A 20413-nucleotide genomic window follows, 5' to 3' on the forward strand; every position below is an offset into this window, starting at 1 on the left:
TTTTTTACATCCGTCACGTGGCAATTTAGAGATTAATGAGAGTTAGTGCTAAGGCTTGGCTTAAAGCTCGTTCTTGCTCATGTGGAACAAGCCGTCATTACAAAACAAAGCCTGGGAAAGCCGCGTCCCGGAAGCTCCACGCGGGAATCGATCCCAAGGGCGTGCGGGACTCGCAGCGCCGATCGCTGCCGATGGTGTCTCTGCCGCTAGAGGGGGTCCCTGTACCGGTTTTCTAGAGGAAAAAATGGGAAGCGACTGCAGGGTCTGGGAAGCCCGGGCTGTATTTTGGCTCTGGGAGCAAGAGAAGCGGCCGAGTGCTGGTTACAGGGAGGGCAGGCGGGTTGCATGCTCCTTCGATACGCTGCGGAGCTGGAGCTGGGTGGGTAAGGCTTCGTCTGCCAAGGAAACTTTAATGTGCTTCCTCGCTCATCCCGAAGTAACTTTGTGTTACAGACTGTTATGAAACGTGGAAGGCTTTCATAAATCAAGGCAAACGGTTTGTAAGCTTCTTACAGATCCTGTGCCAGCAAGACTTTGCCACTCTCCTCTTGACAAACCGTATGGCAGCTGACCACCTTCCTGCAGCCTCACTGTACAAAACGCGACGGAGGATTTGGCTGGTGATAAAGCACTGCGAAATGAGCACGAAGGACAGTCAACAGGAGGAAGCCTCCAAGTGATGCTTTCTCGGCTCTTCCTCTTTTCCCACTTGCCCATTACGATACGGGGTAGTGGCCCAGGCTGTCACGAATCCCCTCTGCACCCTGGCAGCCTGCCCGGAGAGTTCCCTCCCAGTTCCCCCAGAGTCGCAAGGCCCGGAACATTGCAGAAGGGGATAACAGGGTTGAACCTACCTGTGGCGGGACCGGGACCCCACAGCGCACCTGGCGGGGGGTTGGTGTCGGCCTGTTTTTTTTTAAGAAAACAGGAAGGAGGGAGGAGAAAAAGCAAAGGGCAGAAAGGTGAAGGTGGGAATGTGTTAGGTGGAAGAGGAGACCCGCGAGAAAGGAGGGCAACCCGCTAGGGGAAGGAGGTGGACAAAGGGCGGCGAGGGGCGAAGCCCTGCCCCAGCCGTAGCTGAGAGATACCGGGGGTCTCCGAGGTAGAGGTGAGGGTATTGCCGGAGGGGCCAGGGAGTGGGAACGCAGCCGAGCGCGGAGCCCACACTGCGGCACCGGCGAGGGGGGCGCCGGGACGAGGCGCTCAACAGGCGCTTGCCACCCCGCCGGGACGGGCGCCGGTACATGGCAGGGGCCGCGCTCGCCGCCAGCCCCGTGCCAGGCGGCGGCGGCGGCCGGAAAGGGGCTTGGCAGCGGCTTGGCAGGGCTCGCCCGCGCGGGACCCACCCTGCCCGCTGAGCCAGGGCCGGCAGCCCGGCCGGCAGCGCCGCCGCTTCCTTTGTGTGCGTGAGGGGAGCTGCGGCGGGCGGCGGCAGCGGGTCTCCCCGGCGGGCTGTCAGCGCTGCTCGCGAGGAGGCGGGGAAGGGACGGAAGGGAAGGGAGGAGGCGAGGGAAGGCGCTGGCAGGGCGGCTCTCCCTGCCCCGTCACAAGGTGAGCCCCGCTCGCCAGGCGCACAGAGGCAGTGGGAGCGCCGCGGGGCCCTTTCCCTGACCTGCCGAGCGGCTTCGCCCAGCCCCGGAGAGCGGCCGGTAGCGCCTCGGCGGGGCGCCGCAGCCACCCGCTCCCCGGCAGCGCGGGGAGCCCAGCGCGGGCTGCAGCGGCGGCTCGGCGCGGCGCAGCTCCGGCACTTTGCGATGGGCTGGCGGCAGCGGCGGCCGGACAGCAGCGGCGGCAGACGCGGTGCTCGCAGCTAAGAGGCAAGGAGGAGGGACCATGGCAGCATCCAGTAACTCCAGTCTGTCCGGCTCGTCGGTTTCCTCAGGTAAGTTTCTCCGGAGGGCGCCGCATTTCTCCCCTCCCTCCATTTTAGCAGGGAGCTACCTGTCTGCAGAGCTTCTCGCTGTCCCGCCCTCCCCTGCCCGGCGCCGGGACAGCCGTGAAGGCAGAGGCGACGTGGGGCCCGGCTCCCCTCCCCGCTGTGCCTTTGTGTGGGGCGGGAGCTAAGGGACCCCCTCTCCGGGAAAGCAGCATCCTTCCCGGTTCGGGAAGGGGCGCGCCCGCGGCCGGCACGTTACTGGGAGCACCCGCCTAGAGGGTTGGGTGGTCGAGGGTATTAAGAGACCACCTCGCCCTGCTGACGGGTGTCCTCTGCCGCGGTCCCCACGGAGCAGAAACGGCTCCGTATCGCTCCTCGGCGCGGGATCCTGCGCGAGCCACCAGGTTGCCCCGCCGGTCAGGGGCTGCCCGACGTGCCCCTTGGTGGGCATCGTGGCACACGGGGGGGTTCTGATACTGGAATGCCATATTACTGCAGTACTGGGAATGATGAAATTCCCTGTCCGGGTACATAAATGCTCCAGGTGAAAAACCGCCCCACGGTTTCTGCCGCGGGGGCCGTGCGCGGGTTGAGAAGCTTGTGCCACCTCTGGGTTTTGGGGTGCTGTGATGGGAGGTAGCGTGGGGCGTCTTGCTGCCCCTCCGGCTCCGCTGCGGACCTGCAGGAAGACAGAAAAGTTACGGTGCATTTCTAGGCAAGGCAGCCTGAAATTGAAAGCAGTGATAGAACGGTGCCACCGCCTGCTGCTTAGCTCACGAGCAGTTATTTTGATATTTAAATTAGGAGAAATTGGCAGAGAGGAATACTATCCTGGCATTTTAGTGGGCTGACGGAGTAAATAGAAGGATGAACAACTTTGGGGTTCAAGGGATTTGTGACTCAGTGTTTTATTTGAGGTGCCAGATTGAGAGTTTGTAAGAGTGCTTCTAAAACATAGCAATATGTGCTGTGAAAAGTAGGCAAGCTCCTTTGACTATCAATACAACTGTAGAAAAATAGAAATACATTTAAAAGGCAATGAGCAACTATGTTGTTTTGGATTTTATTTAAAGATGGTGTATGTGACTTACATAATTTTCTCTATTCCGTGTCACTGTTCCAGCGTGCGGCACTTGCAGCCAGATCCAAACAAATAACTGGGTCCTAAAAGTAAATATTTATTCCAATTCTTTTAATAAAAAATACAAACATTGCAAGCCCTGATTGCTTTAACTAGAAAGCACTTGAAAGAAGTAGGCATGAGAAATTCTGCCTTGTGTTCACGTTCACAATGCAAGAGTTGCAAGACCAGAATGAAAACAAGGAAGAGACAACCCAGCTCAATATTTTGCTAGTTAAGGTACTCATTAAGGCAATGGGATTTTCATTTTGTGGATCATTTGTATATTTTTACATCAAAGTTAGGTGATGAAACCAGAAACAACCCTAAAAGCCTTGACAGGATCCTGGGTCTCTCTTCCCTGGTGCTCTACCCATTAAGCTGCAGAAGCATGTTGCTCCATGCATAACTTCCTTGCTCCATGGATCTCAAGATCTTTCTTGCATACTGTTACAGCGTCTGGAGAAGGGATGCTGAGTGCACACTGTTGAATCCCCTCTGGCTCTACTGAATCTAGGTTCCAGGATCTGCCTCCAGAACTGACAGATGTGTCTCCTTTGCAGTCTTGGTTCAAATGCCTGAACTGCAGTGAAGGGTGGGAGCTCAGGCGCATCCTTGGTATGAGCAGTGGCTATTGACTAACTCCAGATGGCCTCCTGCTCAGCAGGTGAATCTAGCACCAAACTTAACATCTAGCCAAGGAGCTGAGCTCTGGGTTTTAGATGTAGATACTTAAAAGTCAGGGGTTTGGCCACTTGTCAGTTCCCTGCGTTGTGTGAAGCCCTTAGCTACAGGCTGCAGCACTTCATGGTTTATCTTTTGTTTTGTATTTTTGCAAGGATGAGCACAGCTGAGCCTTGGCCCATGCTTGGGGCTCTTCGATGCTGCAGTAATACAACTAATAAATATTGTCAAGTGCTTCATAAAATAACTGAGTGCCCTTGGCACTTACAGCCTTGGAGTGGGTTTTCTTTTTGTTTCAGTGCATTCAGTCTATATTTCTTCTATGCACATCCTAATCAAAAGTTATATTTGCTGCAGCATGATGAAGTTTCCAATGTTAGCAGACACACCATATCTGACTGTGTCCAGATGTATTTTGTCTGTCTGTGGTTTCAGTTCTCAGAACTCGGCAAGTCTTGCAGCATATTGTTTACATAATCTAACCAAACAGTCTTGCTGTTAAATTTAATTTGGTAGAATTTATATGTATGTTTAACTTACCAATATGATGACTTCTAAATAGTCTTAAGTATTTCTATTCCACAGAAGAGGGAATGTTATAGTACCACAGTACATTTTACTAATGGAAAAGGAAGTGAAGTTTGTGGTTGATAGCAGACTGTAGAACTCAGATCTATCATTGACTGATGCTTGGCCTTGATCAAGCTGTGTAATGTATTGCCAGATCTTCTTCCCGTCTTTAAGAGTAGTTTAGCATTTGTCCATGCACAGGACAAATTTGGGTTCACTTCCTGTGCGTGAGCACAAGTTGGACTGATAGGCACATTCTGGCACATCTGAACACAGTGTAGTGCAGAGCATCTCTAGGTTCCTTCTGTCCACATCAAGAGTTTGGTTAGCCTCTATTGCCTGTATGGAAAGGCAAGGGTTAACTAGAATCTGTCTTACAAGGAGTAAGAAGGTTTGTTGTAGTAGTGGAAATTAGAGTTTGAGTGGCAGATGAGAATTTTTATTCACTTTTTTTTAAAGGGATGATTTCTCTATCTCTTACCCACCTTTCTTAAAATACTGATAGTTCTCCTACCTTAGACAGTGTCCATCTCTACTCTTCTTTACAACTGAGTACAGATGTGTTGTAGGAACAATGTAGTCATGTTAGACCCAGGAGGGGGGTAAGTCAGCTCATGAATGCTGACTGCTGAAGCCTGAGAACGTGTTACTGCAGACAACCATTTGCAATGTAATGTTTCTGTTTCAATTCTTGCCAACTCATGTCAATGAGGAAAAAAAGATAAACAGTTCAAATATATTTAATGTGAGGAAGCTGCGCAGGAATTTTTTTGGTGTAGATGTTCTGCTTGCCCACTTAAGTTTCCATAAATGTGCAAGTGGGATTTGTAGTCTTTGCTTGATCTTTTGTCTGTACCAGATTTTGGTTCTGTTCTGGAGCAGTCATTTATAAGCACTACCTGCACAGTGACAAGGCACTGTGGTTAGCTGTAGCTGTTGCACAGCTAATGTGCATGGAAAGCTATAACTTCAGATATCAACTAATGGTAAAGCAAATGTTCATACTTAGGCATTTGTTGCTCCTTTACCTGTCTCTCCTTCAGAGCTTGTGTCTGTGGTCTGTGTACTCATTTCAACAGCTGCTGTGAGGCTGCTAATTATAGGTTCAATAATATTAGGTGCTTGTCAAGGGCTCCATCTAACAGGAGCCTATGAAGGATTTTTTTCAGTAAGCTAGCGTTCACTGGTAACAAAATCTACAGGAGAGCCACGGGTATTTGTATTGTATTTCTTCATATATAGCTCTCTGCGTTGGGTGATAAAACTTAAGCTGCTCTGACTGCCAATGGTCGCATTTGAAGGTGGCTGGGGGAGAAAGGTATACTGTGCTGAGGGAAGAAAGTGGTCATGATAAGCAGTTAAATTAAGTATGCTTCTTTGGGCCTTGGGTAAATCTGCACAGCATATGAAGTGCTGAAATTATAATTACTTCCATTGGGAATTCCACTTTACTTTCCTGTAATCTCTTTTATAGCACATGCCCAGGTGATCTATTAGCTGTATTTCTTGCAAGCACCTAAATTTTGTTCTTCTCCCTAGATGATTAAGCCACAAGCAGCATCTTTTCTTTCTCTCCTATCCTCTGAAGAGGGCTGTACATGTTTCCAAGTTTTTCTTCATGCTGCTTTCTCCTTATGGTAGACATATTACTTTCATGCTCCCCATCTTAGTATTGACTCTTATTCTCCCTCATTCTGATCTTTCTTTTCAAAAACTTTTTGCTGTTGTTGTTGAAACTTTTCAGTTTTTTCCTGGCAAACAATTCACCTCCCCTGATTTGTCACTAGCTGCCTCCAGTTTCCTCAACCCAGTAGCCGAATACTGATTGTACATGACTGATGAACTTGAGGCTCTGCTTTCTGGAATGTAAATACAGGCTTGAGTGAAAAGACCTTTTTGGCTGTCCCTGCTCTGCTTCTCTAAGGAGCTTTTTATGGAGCAGATGATCCTAAGTAAGGTCATAGAGCATGTTTTCCATGGGAAAATGGAGGGATCAAGCCCAGTCAGCATGGGTTCATGAAGGACAGGTCCTACTTGACCAACCTGATCTCCTTCTACCATAAGGTGACCTGCCTGGTTGATGAAGGAAAGGCTGTGGACGTTGTCTATTTGGATTTAAGTAAAGCATTTGAAACTGTCTCCCAGAGCGTTCTTCTGAAGAAACTGGCTGTTCATGGCCTGGAAAGGTGGATTCTTTGCTGAATTGGAAACTGGCTGGATGGCTGAACCCAAAGAGTGGTGGTAAATGGTATCACATCTAGTTGGCAACCGGTCACTACTGGTGTCCCTCAGGGCTTGGTGTTCGGGCCAGTGTTGTTTAATATCTTCATTGATGATCTGGATGAGAGGATTGAGTGCACCCCCAGTAAATTTGTGGATGATGCCAAGTTGGCTGGGAGTGTTGATCTGCTGAAGGATGGGGAGCCTCTGCAGGGGGATCTGGACAGGCTGGATCGATGGGCTGTGGCCAGTGGTATAAGGTTCAACAAAGCAAAGTGCTGGGTCCTGCATTTGGGCCACAATAACCCCATGCAATGCTCCAGGCTTAGGGAAGAGTGGGTGGAAATGTGCTTGGTGGAAAAGGCCCTGGGGGTGCTGACTGAATGGCTGCTGGATACAAACCAGCTTGTGCCCAGACAGCCGAGAAGGCTAAGAGCATGCTGGCCTGTATCAGCAATAGTGTGGCCAGCAGGGCCCAGGGCAGTGATCATCCCCCTGTACTCAGCATTGGTGAGGTCACACTTCAAATCCTGTGTTCAGTTCTGGGCCCCTCGCTACAAGAAAGACATTGAGGTGCTGGAGCAGGTCCAGAGAAGGGCAGTGGATCTGCTGAAGGGTCTGGAGAACAAGTGTGATGAGGAAGGGCTGAGGGAACTGGGGTTGTTTAAGCTGGAGAAGAGAAGGCTCATTATATGCTATAACTACCTGAAAGGAGGTTGTAGTGAGATGTGGGTCAGTCTCTTCTCCTAAGTAACAAGTGATGAGACAAGAGGTGATGGCTTCAAGCTGCACCAGGGGAGGTTTAGACTGGATATTAGGAAAAATTTATTCATGGAGAGGGTGATCAGGCGTTGGAACAGGCTGCCCAGGGAAGTGGTGGAATCACCTTCCCTGGAAGTGTTCAAAAACTGTGTAGATGCAGCCCTCAATGATTTGGTTTAGAGTTAGGGTTAGGCTAGTCCTGGGTTAATGATTGGACTTGATGGTCTTAAACATCTTTTCCAACCCAGTTTATTCTATGATTCTGTGAAAAAAAAACCAGCATGCTTCCCAGCTGGGCTCCACACAGCAGTATTCCTAGGCATCAAACATCTCTGCCTCTGTGCAGTTGTGCCATCTAAAGCCAGTATGAAGTGGGCAAAACTTCTGTGCTGTGAGAGTGATAACACTAGGACAGTTTGGATGAAGACCCAAGGCAAAAGTGTAAATGTATGTGCCAGTACCCTATATCTTGTGTGCTCTACAAGTTCCAGAGATAAATTTGCAGATTTTAGGCTGAAAGGATAGCTCTGCACTTTTCTGCTTCCCATCTGAACTGGTGGTTCTGCATGTGCTGTGTGCATTTCAAGTAATACCTGTTATTAGACCAGATGATAGATTTGAAATTCATAGGCAATTTCTGCTACAGGCCTGGAGGAGGATTTGTGTGTCTTGTCAAGGTATTTTTACTTTTCAGCTGTGTCTGCTGCTCTAATAAAAGATACTGCTTCTCCCTGCATTCTCCTGCTTTTGTAAACTCAGATACCTGAGTAGTGGTACTCTATAGCAGTGTAGAAGACTGCTCTAAATTCATTTAAATAAATCACCAGTTATTGATGATTATTTCTTTTTAATTGAAAATCAAACCCTGTTTTTCTGTCCTGAAGCTCAGGGGAAAAGGCCTTTAAGTATCATTGAAGCAGTGATCCTCATTTAAATAAGAATGAAGTTTATGGATAAAAAACTAATTCCTGTAATAAATTGAATGGCAACAAAGTGTTGGTTTTTTTTTTAATTAAATGAACAAAGACATCTTGTTTATGTTGTTTAAAGGCAGCATAATTCTCATCTACATGTTTTCACACACACTCTGTATTTCAAGAAGGATAAAAAAATGCTTACTGAGGAAAGAAGAAAAATCTTTGATGGTTCCAGTAACGTAACAAGGTCAAAATAAAATATTAAAGGCTCATGACTGTCTCGGGGTCATGAAGGTGCTATGATGTGAAATAGGCAGATGTACTGTAAAAATGAAAGTCAGCATAGGCTGATTTTAATTGAGATGCAAGCAAGTGAAAAGACATTACTACTGTACACAGATTCAGAGAGATTCTAATTGGTGAAAAAGATTAGTAAATGAAAATAGATGTTTATTCTCAATGATTTAATAGAAATAGTGGTATGAAAATAGCACAAGAAAGCTCTTTATATAATGCTGCCATTATGCTGATAAGGTGCTACTTTTGATTTTTTTAAAGAGCAATAAGAGTTCTTTATATTTCTGTTCCTCATGCCAAGCTTCTGTGCTTGGTCTAAATTAAAGCTGAAGTCTTTTGTACTTAGTGATTATAAAGAACTCGCCATTCTTATTAAAAATAATAAAAGTTCAAAAGGGAAAAAGGCCAAAGTACCCCATTCTGATGTAGTGATTGGTTCAACAGTTAGTTACTAAATGTGTAGGCTCTGATTACTGAGAATAAAACAGCCTGGAAACCGGTAAAATGCAAGTCTGCATCACTATTTAGCTTATATTGGTACTCTGTAAAGCAAGTGTCTTCTTATTCTTGCAGATCAGCTTGTCTCAAAGACATATGTGGAGGATCAGACAAACAGTCTTTCATGCTGTCATGATTATGACCTTCCCGGATACCGGTTCAACTGACAAGTTCTTGCCTTCTGTCTGATGGTTCTAAGGAGGCTTAGATATGCCAAATGCTGGGCATTTGTAGGCAAAAATAATTGAGTATTGTATAAAGCCCTCTTGTATGCCTATGCTCGTAGCATTTTACATCTTTTAGATGATAATAATTTGGCTATTGTGGTACATAGGTAAGACTTAAACCTGGTGTTTTAGGCAGGTTTTGTTTTTTTTTTTTAAGTTGCTTTTTTTATGTGCATACCTTTGGCTAAAGAGCAACAGTGAGTGGATTCGCCTCACTTGCAACACTGAGTGCTGGCAGAAGGTGTTCCCATGCTGGGGAGCCAGTCTGTTGTCACTTGCTCTTCTTTTCTACAAAAAGAAGAGACACTTAGGAGACTAAATATTTGGAGAACTGTGTGTTAAGCAATGGCACATTAATATTGCATGAAAAAGCTTTTGTTATAGGGAAATGCAGCAGGATTTATACAAGAAGCTATAAATCCTTAGTTCTGTATATATCACATTCTTTACAGGTGTAGTCACAGTTTGTCTAAGAATTATATAAAGTAGCTAGTGTAAGTGTGTAGTTTTAACTGCTATGAATAATGACCCATTCTTGCTGTTTCTTTCTGACCTTTGATTATGAGAATGTAAATTTGAATTTTACATTTGGAGGTGGTTATTACCAACTATGAATCATGAGCAATTCAGCAATAATAGTTTCACCACCCTGTTTTACTCAGCAATAATCCAAATCCCAGGGCTGGAGGGTGAGTGTATCCTGGTAGAAGGAAACTGATGTTGCAACAGCGTCCTTGTAACATAAATGTGCTTTAAAGTTTGCTGAGGAATAGGTTGAAACTTGACACCACAGGCTGATGTGTTTGGTAAGGTAAGGAGAGATTAAAGGGTTTTTTAAATTTAGAAGAATGTGCAAGTGTCGGATGCCCTGCTTCTGGTGTTATTGATCAATAATATCGATCAAGGTCATCACAAAAGAATTAGTTCAGTAAATAAGACATCTGTTCTGAGAATATCTTCATCAGGCAGTCCGATTCCCCCAAGAGAAGGTGTCTTCGGTATGGTATTATTACTGACAGTAGAAAGTACTAGGTGGGCCCTTACTTACCATCAGTAAATCATATGTCACCTGCTGCGACCTGTGTGTCATGTCACATTTCTCAACTTCTTCTCACAGGCTTGTCATGTAGCTGTTCCTCTCCTTTCTCCTCACCTTTGTGTTGGCAGTTGCCCTGGTTTCAGCTCTAACAGTTATTTTTTTCCTCCTTCCTAGTAGCTGTGGCGTTGCTGTGTTTGGCTTTAGTCTGAGAACAATGCTGGTAATACACCAATGTTTTAGTTGTTGCTCAGTAGTGCTTATCCTGATCAAGGACTTTTCAGTCCCTCATACTCTGCCAATGAGGAGGGGCACAAGAAGCCGGGAGGAAGCAGAGACAGGACACCTGACCCAAACTAGCCAAAGGGGTATTCCATGCCACAGCATGTCATGTGCAGTATGGAAACAGTGGGGAGTTACCCAGAAGGGATGCATCGCTGCTTGGGTTGGGCTGGGTATCAGTCAACAGGTGGTGAGCAATTGCATTGTGCATCACTTGTGTTTATTGTTTTTTTTTTCTTTCCCCTTTTAGTTTTTTATTATCTCCCCTTGTTATTTCCCTTATCATTATTATTAGTAGCAGTAATAGTAGTTTTATATCATTCTTGAGTTGTTGGATTGTTCTTATCTCAACCCATGGGGTTTACATTCTTTCAGTTCTTCTCCGCATCCTATCCAGAGCAGAGGGAAAGGAGAGGTGGGTGTGAGCGAACAGCCTCGTGGTTCTGAGTTACCAGCTGGGCTTAAACCATGACAGCTGTTTTAAACATTGCTTGTAGCTTTTTAGAAAACCTAGCATGTTACGAAGTGAATTTGTGGTGTTAGCTTTTGATTTCATCAAAGAAGAAAATTGAATGTTAGAAGAGATGGGGACCTCAATTTGTAAATGAGGTTCAGTTGTTGAACAGATGTTTAATTGCTAAAAATTTGTCTTATCTTGACAGATCAGTTGGTTATATGTTTGGCTTCATGTTACGGCAAGGAAGAAAAATGGCAAGTACACATCATGTACGGGCATACTTGGCATAACCACTGAAAAGTCAGGGCAGGCAGAAGTTCCTGGGAGAAGATGGTTCTTCTGCTCCAGCAACGTGTAGTGTGCCAGGGGGCCTGTTCTGTGTTCATAAGCAGAAAAAGTCCAACAGCTTTTTCAGCGTTAAGTTTGCCATGACATGGAGTTATCTGTTGTAGTATTTTTCTACTGCATGAAGCTGCTCTGATTATGCCTTAATTCCCCAATAAATTACATCAAAATGCCCAAAGGAAAGAGAGAATGAGAGTATCGTGAAAGACCCAGACAGATCCTTCATTTCCATCTTTTCCAGGGCATCTGTATGGTTTCTGTTAAAGGCAGTAGCATTTTTTTGTGTGGCTGAACCCTACCTTTGTGTGCAGGTAGCACTGTACTATTTCTGCATATTACACAGTGCTGTGGTCCCGCAGATGCTGGCAGCCCTTGTATCTCCCATTTCAAAGCGGTTCTACTGTGTATGAGCATGTGTGGCTTAATAGTGAACCATACCCTATCCTGGCCTGGAGTTTAGGGTTAATTACTTCCTAGGACATAGACATACAGGAACTGTGGATCTTGTTGGCATGGAAAATAAGGGATGCTAGTGGCTGATGCAAGCTATTAGTACGTTTAGATAATTTTACAGGAGGAAGATCCATCCACTGCTGTTAACACGCAATGATAACACCTCTGTCTGAAGTCCCTGAGCCATATGCAGGCTGGGAAGCTGGTGAAATAATATATGCTATATGCTTGCTGTATCCTTTTAGACTTTAGGTATTCACTGATAGTCACTGTGTGAGATAATCTACTGACTTGATCTGTCTTTGCTGTACTTACTGGTACAGCTGGCAGAGTTACTGCTGAGGCAGCACACTGTGACTTACAGGTCCTGCTTTCTATAGCCAAGAGTTCCTAAAAGAGAGGAAAAATTTGGGGTTGGTTTGAAATACGGGATGTTGACATCCTGTGTTGCAGGTTAAAAACAAAAACAAAACCCACACCTATGTTGCAAGGAGACCTGTTAGGAAAATTTTACTAATAGCATGCTGTATAGAACAGTGTATAGATTTGTCTCAAATTCTCATTCTTCCTTTGATTGAAAAGCTTCTCCTCTTTTGCTTTATGGACATCTGACCCAGCTTGATTTATTATCTGGCTACAGCTGGATCACAGTTCATTTTTTTTATTCCAATATTAAGGCTGGCCATTAATGAACTTTCAAGAGCGAGACCACAGTTTTTCTTATAAGGTTCCTCAAAGTTCCAAGACTTAGGGCTTTACAAAAAGCTCAGTGTTGCCATCAAACTTGTGTAATGCACAGAAGTGTCATAAACCTGATTTAATTATTTGCAAAAGATTTTGTAACTGCAGCACCCTTTATCAGTGCAAGGTATTAAGGCTGACCCTTCAAGCTGCTTGGTACCTTCTGTTGCCACTGCACTGAGGTAGTAAATCAGCAGCTTGCAGGACTGAGCAGTTGCTTGTCTGAGTGTTTTTATGCAGTTTCCATTAAAGCAACATCTGCTGTTAGGATGGGGCAAATTATGATAGGCTACAACCTCTCCTCCTCCAAGTACTGGTATATAACATATTTAATATTCAGTGTACTTGCATCATTCATATATATACATATGAGAATATATACATATATAAAAAATTTCAAATCATTGGTGTTAAATTTCCAAGGATTATGTACAAGTCTTAAATTATACCTAATTTGTGTAAATGCCTGCTTCTGGAGAGAGCATACTTTTCATAACTCCTGATCTCCTGCCAGGCAAAGCACGATGATGGACAGCTTTTAGCATCATGCTGTGATAGCTCTGTATTTGTTTTATTTTGCAATCTGAATCATGTAGTTAGATGGCTTTATGTTGATGAACTTATTTACTGAAAGAATATTAATCCCATTGACGTCTTAACAAAAATGGAAAGACAAATTTCGGATCTAAGCTTCCTCATGCTCATTTGTGTCTAACATATTGGTGTATGTTGGAAATTTTGCTTAAGTTTAGAGAATAATGGTAAATAATGACTTAAATAGAACTGGCTGTCATGGATGAAACTTAAGTGCTCCTGAGTGAATGCTTGAGGCTGGGAGACAATGTAAGCTATGGAAATAGTGATTGACAGGCGTGCTTTTTCTCCTCTTCCATTATGACACTAAAAACAGCATTAAATAGGTAAATCATCAAGAAATAAAACAGATGAACTGGAGGATGGAGGTAAGTAGATGTCAGGTTGGTAAGAATTTACAAAATTATGTAGACAAGAAAAAGAGATGTTTTTATTCAGGTTGTATAATGGGAAGAATACAGGATCCTGAGCTCTATTTACAAAGTAGGTTGCAGTATCAGACTGTTGTTTAATAGAGGGAGAATTTGATAGGGTTTTTAATGCTGAACCTCTGGTCATTTTGGTAGTAGATGAACATGTCTAAGCATGTGCAAGAGAAAAGCCTAAGGTCTGATATAAAATGTTGAATGTTGGGCTCATCTGGTGTTTCTGAGTGAGTGCACAAGCAGGGGAGCTCTAAGGCATACCTGAAAGCATCAGTCACTGTCCATGGAAAATTAGGTAATAACTGTATTTGCTCCTATTGAACCAACAGTTGGCTGTCAAAGTGAAGAAGTATCCTTATGCTGCAGTAGCATTTTAGGGACACACATGATGCAGTATGATTTCTAGGATAGGAGGTTTCGGGGGGTTATGGAACTCTGAGAGCTGTGTTTCCATCGACACAGTGCCTGGAGTGACCACTGTGGTGCCTTTCCATATTACTCAACTCCAGTCTGAGTGATTTCTCCTGCAATTTGAATGAGTATCATGAATGTAACACAAAGAGGTTCTCTGGGCATGCTGTTGGGTAGCATTGCTGGGTAGTGTCCTATTGTGTATTGGTAAACAGGTGTTTTATTTCCTTTCAGAAGTGATGGATTAGTTCATTCAATAAGCTCCAAGAAAGAAAACCCAAGAAATTTCCTCTGAAATCCATTAAATTGCCTTATACCATTGATTTTAAAAATAAACCTGGAAAAATTAAGTGCAAAACCAAAGAGTTAAGTGTATTATTTTTAATGACTAATGTAACAGTAAACCTTTAAGCATTGACAACTTAAGAAATCAACGTATACTTTGTGGTTTAATCTTGAAATACAAAATTTGGCAGATGTCCTCAGGTTATATGTGGGCTTTTTTGGTCATAAAAATTAAAAAAAAAAAACCAACAAAAGTCTAAGGAGCTATAATGGAGAAAAAAAAATGTTCAGACATGGAAATAGTATGGAATAGTTATTCTGGAACAGCTATTCCTGAACACTATTCAGTTAAGTTATAGTAATATATATCACTGACTCAAAAGGTGTAGAAGTATAGCCTTAATTGTACTCATTTGTCAGGTGATGCTAAGCTCCTCTCTTCTTTTTTTCCTTTCTGCTTGATGTATTCTTGAAAGCTCATTTTTCCCTTTTTCTCAGAGACATCATGCACTCTTGACATCAGAAACTGTTGTGTCTCCACTCTTCATGCCCCATGTTAGGTGCCAGAAAGGACTGTCATGGTTTAACCCCAGGCAGTAGCTAAGTACCATGCAGCTTCTCACTCACTTTGTGTCCCCTCCCCAGGTGGGATGAGGAGAGGATAGGAAGAAGAGAAAAGCCAAGGGTTGAGATAAGAACAGTTTAATAATTCAAATGAAGTAAAATATAATAATAATAGAAATAATAACGACAGCAATAGTAATAATAATTATAATAATAGGAAAGAAGAGAGAAGGAGGAATAAAATTCAAGAAACACAAGTGAGGCACAATACAGTTGCTCACTGCGAACTGACTGATACCCAGCCTGACCCAAGCAGTGATTGGTCCCTTCTGGGTGACTCCTTGCAGTTTGTACACTAATCATGATGTGCTATGGTATGGAATACCCCTTTGGCTAGTCCAGATCAGGTGCTCTGTCTCTGCTTCCTCCCAGCTTCTTGTGCCCCTCCTCACTGGCAGGGCATGAGATTGAAAAAGTCCTTCATTTAGAGCAACTAGGTGTTGTGAAGGTTTTGTGAAGGACACTACTTCACAATACCTACTTCACAACTGGTGTGTTATCAACATTATTCTCACACCAAATCCAGAACACAGCACTGTGCCAGCTACTAGGAAGAAAATTAACTGTATCCCAGCTAAAACCGGAACAGGAACTTAAACCTGAACCCACCATTTTCAAGGTTTTTTCCTTCTTGTATTTAGTTTGTGTTGTTTAGGAGGAGCTGATCCTATGATGGTTAAACTGTAAAAGGGTAAACCAACATGAAGACAAAGATGATTCATTTCTAAACTTTGCTAAACAGAACAGGTTGTTATTAGTTAGAAGCATTCATCTCACACATGTAAGAGGTGCAGTCGGGTCTGGAGGTCTACTTTGCTGGATGTTGTTGAACAGGATATTATAATTACTGTTGTTCATTTCTGATGACATACATTTGTAGAGAGATTGCGTGGAAAGGCCACAGGGAGGTTGTTAACTGTATTAATACAGAATAATTGGCAGCTTGGGCCCCAAAAATCTCATAACTTGAAGAAAGCTAAAGCATGAGTGAGTGTAAAATACAGTCAAGACGGTGAAAAATTGACACACTGCTATTAATTGCATGTATCAAAACGTATATTTTAAAGAAAATTACAGGAACAAGAATGTTTAGGAAATAGCAGGAATTTGCACCACACCCCCTAAGAACTGTTTCTCCTTTAATTCTGTTAACTTAGAGAGAAGAGGCACATTGTCTTCAAAGAACTGCTGCAGAGGGCTTTGGCTCATGAAAGCCTTTTCTGTCTTGTATTTGTTTCAGACCTTTTGATCTCTTTTGGTTTGATGAGTATGTGTCATCACTTGGTATTACAGTCGCTTCCTCTTGCTCAGATATGACAGTAATAAATATATTCACTGAAAAGAGCAATTTAAAATGTATATTATTCACAGTTACTGGCAAGTACTGCAGCCTAAATGGTGCGAATGAGGGGGAGTCTGGTTCAGGTGGATTTTTTTTTTTAAATAATTGATCTGTCTTATCAATATGCATAATAAGCTTATCAAAACAGACTTTTCAAAATTAAGGAAGAAAAAACTCAATATAGAATGATTGTGAGTGTAATTGAGGAGTGTAATTTACTTTCACTTTACAGGAAAAGGCTTTCAGCTTCACCTCTTAAGCAGCTTTAAAAAATACACATTGACTCCTGGCAGTAGTGTATTGATTGAAAGCATCCAGAGTGCCTAGAAAACATAAGTGTACACAATTTCATCTGAAAGTCATGTGTTTTATAGAAAGAAACTCCATCACTCTCTAGGGTTTGAAAGAAGTATGTTAACTTCAAAAGTACAGGATATACTATAATATATAATAAAGAGCTTAATAATAGCATGATTTAAAAAAAAAATTCTCTAAATACTTAACTAATCTTCACAGCATCTGTTTAATAAATGGGAAGAAATTAGGCAGAAAAATGAACAACTCAGCTTCTACCAGGGACTAAAATTGAAATCGACATGCAGTAAAAGGAAAAGATTTTTCCGGAAGCATTCTCAGTTCACTGGGGAATGAATTGAGGTGCCCCTTGGACCTCATTGGGAACTTTGCCCCATATAAGAGACATACTTAGGATTTTTTTTTTTTTCCCCTTAGTATTGTTTACCTTATTTTTGTTTTATATAATACTGTGTCACGAAGTTGTCTTATGCATTTTTGGTTATTTTTGTAAAATTAGTTCAGGACATGCTTTGTCTCAGTAAAATTTAGATTTCTTTTTGTTTTTTTTCCTCCTTTCTCATATATATACTCTCTTCCTCCAAATGTAAAGCTTTGCTACGCTTAGGCTTGTGGTTAGGTAGACTTACAATTAAACCACTTAAGTAATGACAAGTAGTGTCAATGATATGAACAGTCTTATCCCGGATTTGTGTTCTGACAGTTTCTTAGTCTTACACTGACTTTCCCCATCCTCGATGATCAGACTGTTCCCTAGTAAACATTTCAGAACAGATTTATTCACTGCTATGTACTTGAAGAAGTTGGTGCTGTTCATTTCTGGGATTTCAAATGAGCACCATTTGGAATAGCAGCTGCTGAGGTAACAATTTGGACGTGTCCCCTGCCACCCTTGAAAGGAGAAGCATCGTGGGCGCACAAAACCTTTCCAAAGTATCAGCGACATGAAAGCCTGAAAGCATTTGCATATTTTATTTTAACAGATTTTTTCCCACCATGAATATGTTTTTGTTGCTTGCAGATACTGAGTCTGACTGTGTGATGTCAAGCAGGAATGACTGGGGGATTTTTTTGTCTATCTAAGCCTCCTGTAAGTGCATGAGCAAGGGCATTTTCTTTCTGATTACCTGCCAGGTTGTGACAAACTTAAAGAAATATGATCTTATGGGTTAGACTCAGTCGTCAGCTTGGTTTACTGTAGCCTGTGATTTATCGGAGCCTGCAGTCCAAGTAATGGGAGATGCCAGCTCTCATTTGAGGGAGCTTTACAAAAGAATGAGAAGCTCGCCTTCAGGCCTGGACCAGCTTTCTGAAATACTGAGAGAGTTGTATAGTGAGGCTATTACTTGAAGCCAAACCAGATTTTAGTCTAGTCTGTCTTCATCTTGCTCCCACTGCTCCTCCAGAACAGCCAAAACTCCACCCTTCTGCCTAGTAAACACACTGGTCTTTTAAAGAACCAAACCTTGGGGAAATTTAGCTGGGTCCCACCACCAGAGAATCTGGCTTTAAGTTTTCTGTGAGAACTTAAATTGTGGAGCTAGTTAACCTATCAGAGCAGTGTGAAGTTCCCATTAGTGCAAATAGGAATCAAACCAAATGTGCTACTAAATGTCCAAATCTATAGTATTTACTGTTGTGCTTATATTGTCAGGGATAATTTTTCTTTGGACAGGCCTAGTAAAAGGAAAATAGAAATCAGCCTTACAAAGGGTACAGGTAGGAGGAAGCTACATCTTACCCCTAGCATCACTTTCTTGTAACATCTTGCTCATTCTGGTCCTTCCTTTCCCTGCCTTTGGAAACAGTAGAATAAATGTAGCAGAAGGTAGGTAAGCTGAAAAAGTATGCAGGGTAACAAACAGTATTCCTTTAAGGTGACTGTGGCCATTACATTTTCCCTGTTCTTGGTCACTTCGGAAGATACTTGCATGTGCTGGGCAGCTGGCTAAAGCATGCTCCCAGAACAGTGGCCTGAGCATGTTTGTATAAGAAGAGCTGTACAGAATTGGTCACAAGCTTAGCTATAGCCCCGTCTTCCTCCCACCTGCAACCAACATCAAGTCTCCTGCTGAGGAGAGAGTGTAAGAATAGGACAAATGTGTGGACAAATGCAGACTATTCTGTTGGCATCCAGAAATCTGGGGCTTGGGAGCTTCCTGAAATGAAGAGCTGGACTCTCAGTTTAACAGATTCTTCTATTTAATTTCATTAATTTGGTAGTTGTTCTGTGGTTCCTGTGTAAACTCGAGCATCCTGTTTCAAAGAGCTCCAGAGTTTGAATGTGTTATGCAAAAAAAGTACCTTTTTCACTTGCTTTTTAGCTTAATTTCATACGCCCTTCCTCTATTATTGGAAGAAATAGAGAATATTAATTTTTTATACATGTGTGAAATCTTAAGTGGCATAGAGCCTGCCATCACAGTGTCAGTCAACTCTTTTCCAACCTGAAGAGTTGCAGAGAGGCAGTTGCTTGACTGATGTTTGTATGGGATAGCCAACATATCTTTAGTCATCCACATTATCTTCTATTACTCTTTTCCAGTCCTCGTGTACTCTTATAAAAACGGATCAGAAATGAAAGCAGTCATCAAGGAATCGATGCATCTTGTACTTTATTGCCCTGGAATTTGGGTGTTCTTATTTTGTTCTCTGTTCCTTAATTCTGCTTTTTTTTTCATGGTATTTTCAAGCTTTTACGAAAGCTGTGTTCACTTGCCTAATACAACATTATCATGTGTCTGCTGATATTGTTCTTTTTAATAGTTTCTACTAATTTGCCCAGTGCAGATGTCAGGCTATCTGAAATTTCTTGGCTTTCCCTCGGGGCCGTTTATAAAGCTGGCATGATGTTAGCTATTTTGCAGTCCTCTGATACTGAGGCAGCTTTAAAAGAGTCAGTCATGCTGCTTTTTCATCTATGAGCTCCTTAAGAACACTTTTATAAGTATCATCTGATCTGTACAAATTGTCGTTGTTCAGATGTTCATTCTGCAGCTTTGTCCACTGAAATCTCTGTTTGAAATGGATGATCCAAGCAGTCCCTCTTAAAGAAATGTACTGATGTGGTAGCTTCTCCAGCCTCTAGGTTCTTTGTATGCAGAGCTCAAAATACTGGATTATTTTCTGCTGTAAGTGCTGCTTTTATCCCTTGATCATCTATAAGACAGATAGGCAGGCTTTGCATCTGTACATGAAAAAGGGTTTGTTAATTCTCATGTCTTCTGCTAGTCATTTCTCAGGCTGTCTTTTGGCTTGCCTTATTGTGGTTTGAGTTTCCTTTAGTTTCGGTTTTAGTTATTTATTTACTTAACCTGCAGTAGCTCATGAGTCTTTCTACTTCCTTCATTTAGACATGACTCCAGCTTTCAGATGGATGTTGCCTTGCTTCTGATAACCTCTTGCACCCTGCTGTTCAGCTATGCTTCCTCTTCCACTTTCTTAAATCCTTTTTTGCTGTGTGGCATGTATTTGCTCTCAGCCCCCAGAGTGGTATCTCTATTTACCATACTGCCTGGGAAGGTTTAACTCTCATAGCTTCCCCATTTAGCTAGCTTCCTTTTAGCAAGATTTAATGTATCCTCCAGGGTGACTTAAAAATCAGATTTTGAAGGTTTTATCAGTCCTGTCAAAATTTCCTAGTATGTGTATCAACACTACCTACAGTTACAAACCCATTAAAAATGTCCAAACTGTAAAAACTGTGTGTGAATGTGTAAGCACGTGTGTCTGTTCATCGCAGATAGGGAGCAGATAATCATTCTTGACAGGAAGAATAATTCTAAATGTAGAACCTAGGCAGTCAAAACTGTTTTTTGTTTGTTTTTATCAGGCTCTAAGCTAGCAGAAACTGTCCTTTCAGCTGCAATGCCACCATCTCCAGCCCCTATAACTGCCTGGGAGCCAGCCAAGCTGCCTTTGCACCCAAGGAA

The 20413-nt window shown here is 42.9% G+C and overlaps 1 protein-coding gene across 1 annotated transcript in view; it reads left to right on the forward strand.

The window, feature by feature from the left end:
* Positions 1-1476: 1476 nt before the first annotated feature.
* CHN2 (chimerin 2) overlaps positions 1477-20413 on the forward strand; it is a 166209-nt gene continuing 147272 nt past the window's right edge. The window contains exon 1 of the mRNA XM_061464862.1: positions 1477-1882. Coding sequence (XP_061320846.1) covers positions 1834-1882 — 49 coding nt within the window. The 5' untranslated portion in view covers positions 1477-1833. The remainder of the gene's footprint in view (positions 1883-20413) is intronic.

The sequence above is a fragment of the Pezoporus flaviventris genome, unplaced genomic scaffold (assembly GCF_033815535.1).
Source record: "Pezoporus flaviventris isolate CSIRO_AGI_PZ_B2104156 unplaced genomic scaffold, CSIRO_AGI_Pfla_v1 ptg000037l, whole genome shotgun sequence".
In the NCBI taxonomy this organism is placed as follows: Eukaryota; Metazoa; Chordata; class Aves; order Psittaciformes; family Psittacidae; genus Pezoporus; species Pezoporus flaviventris.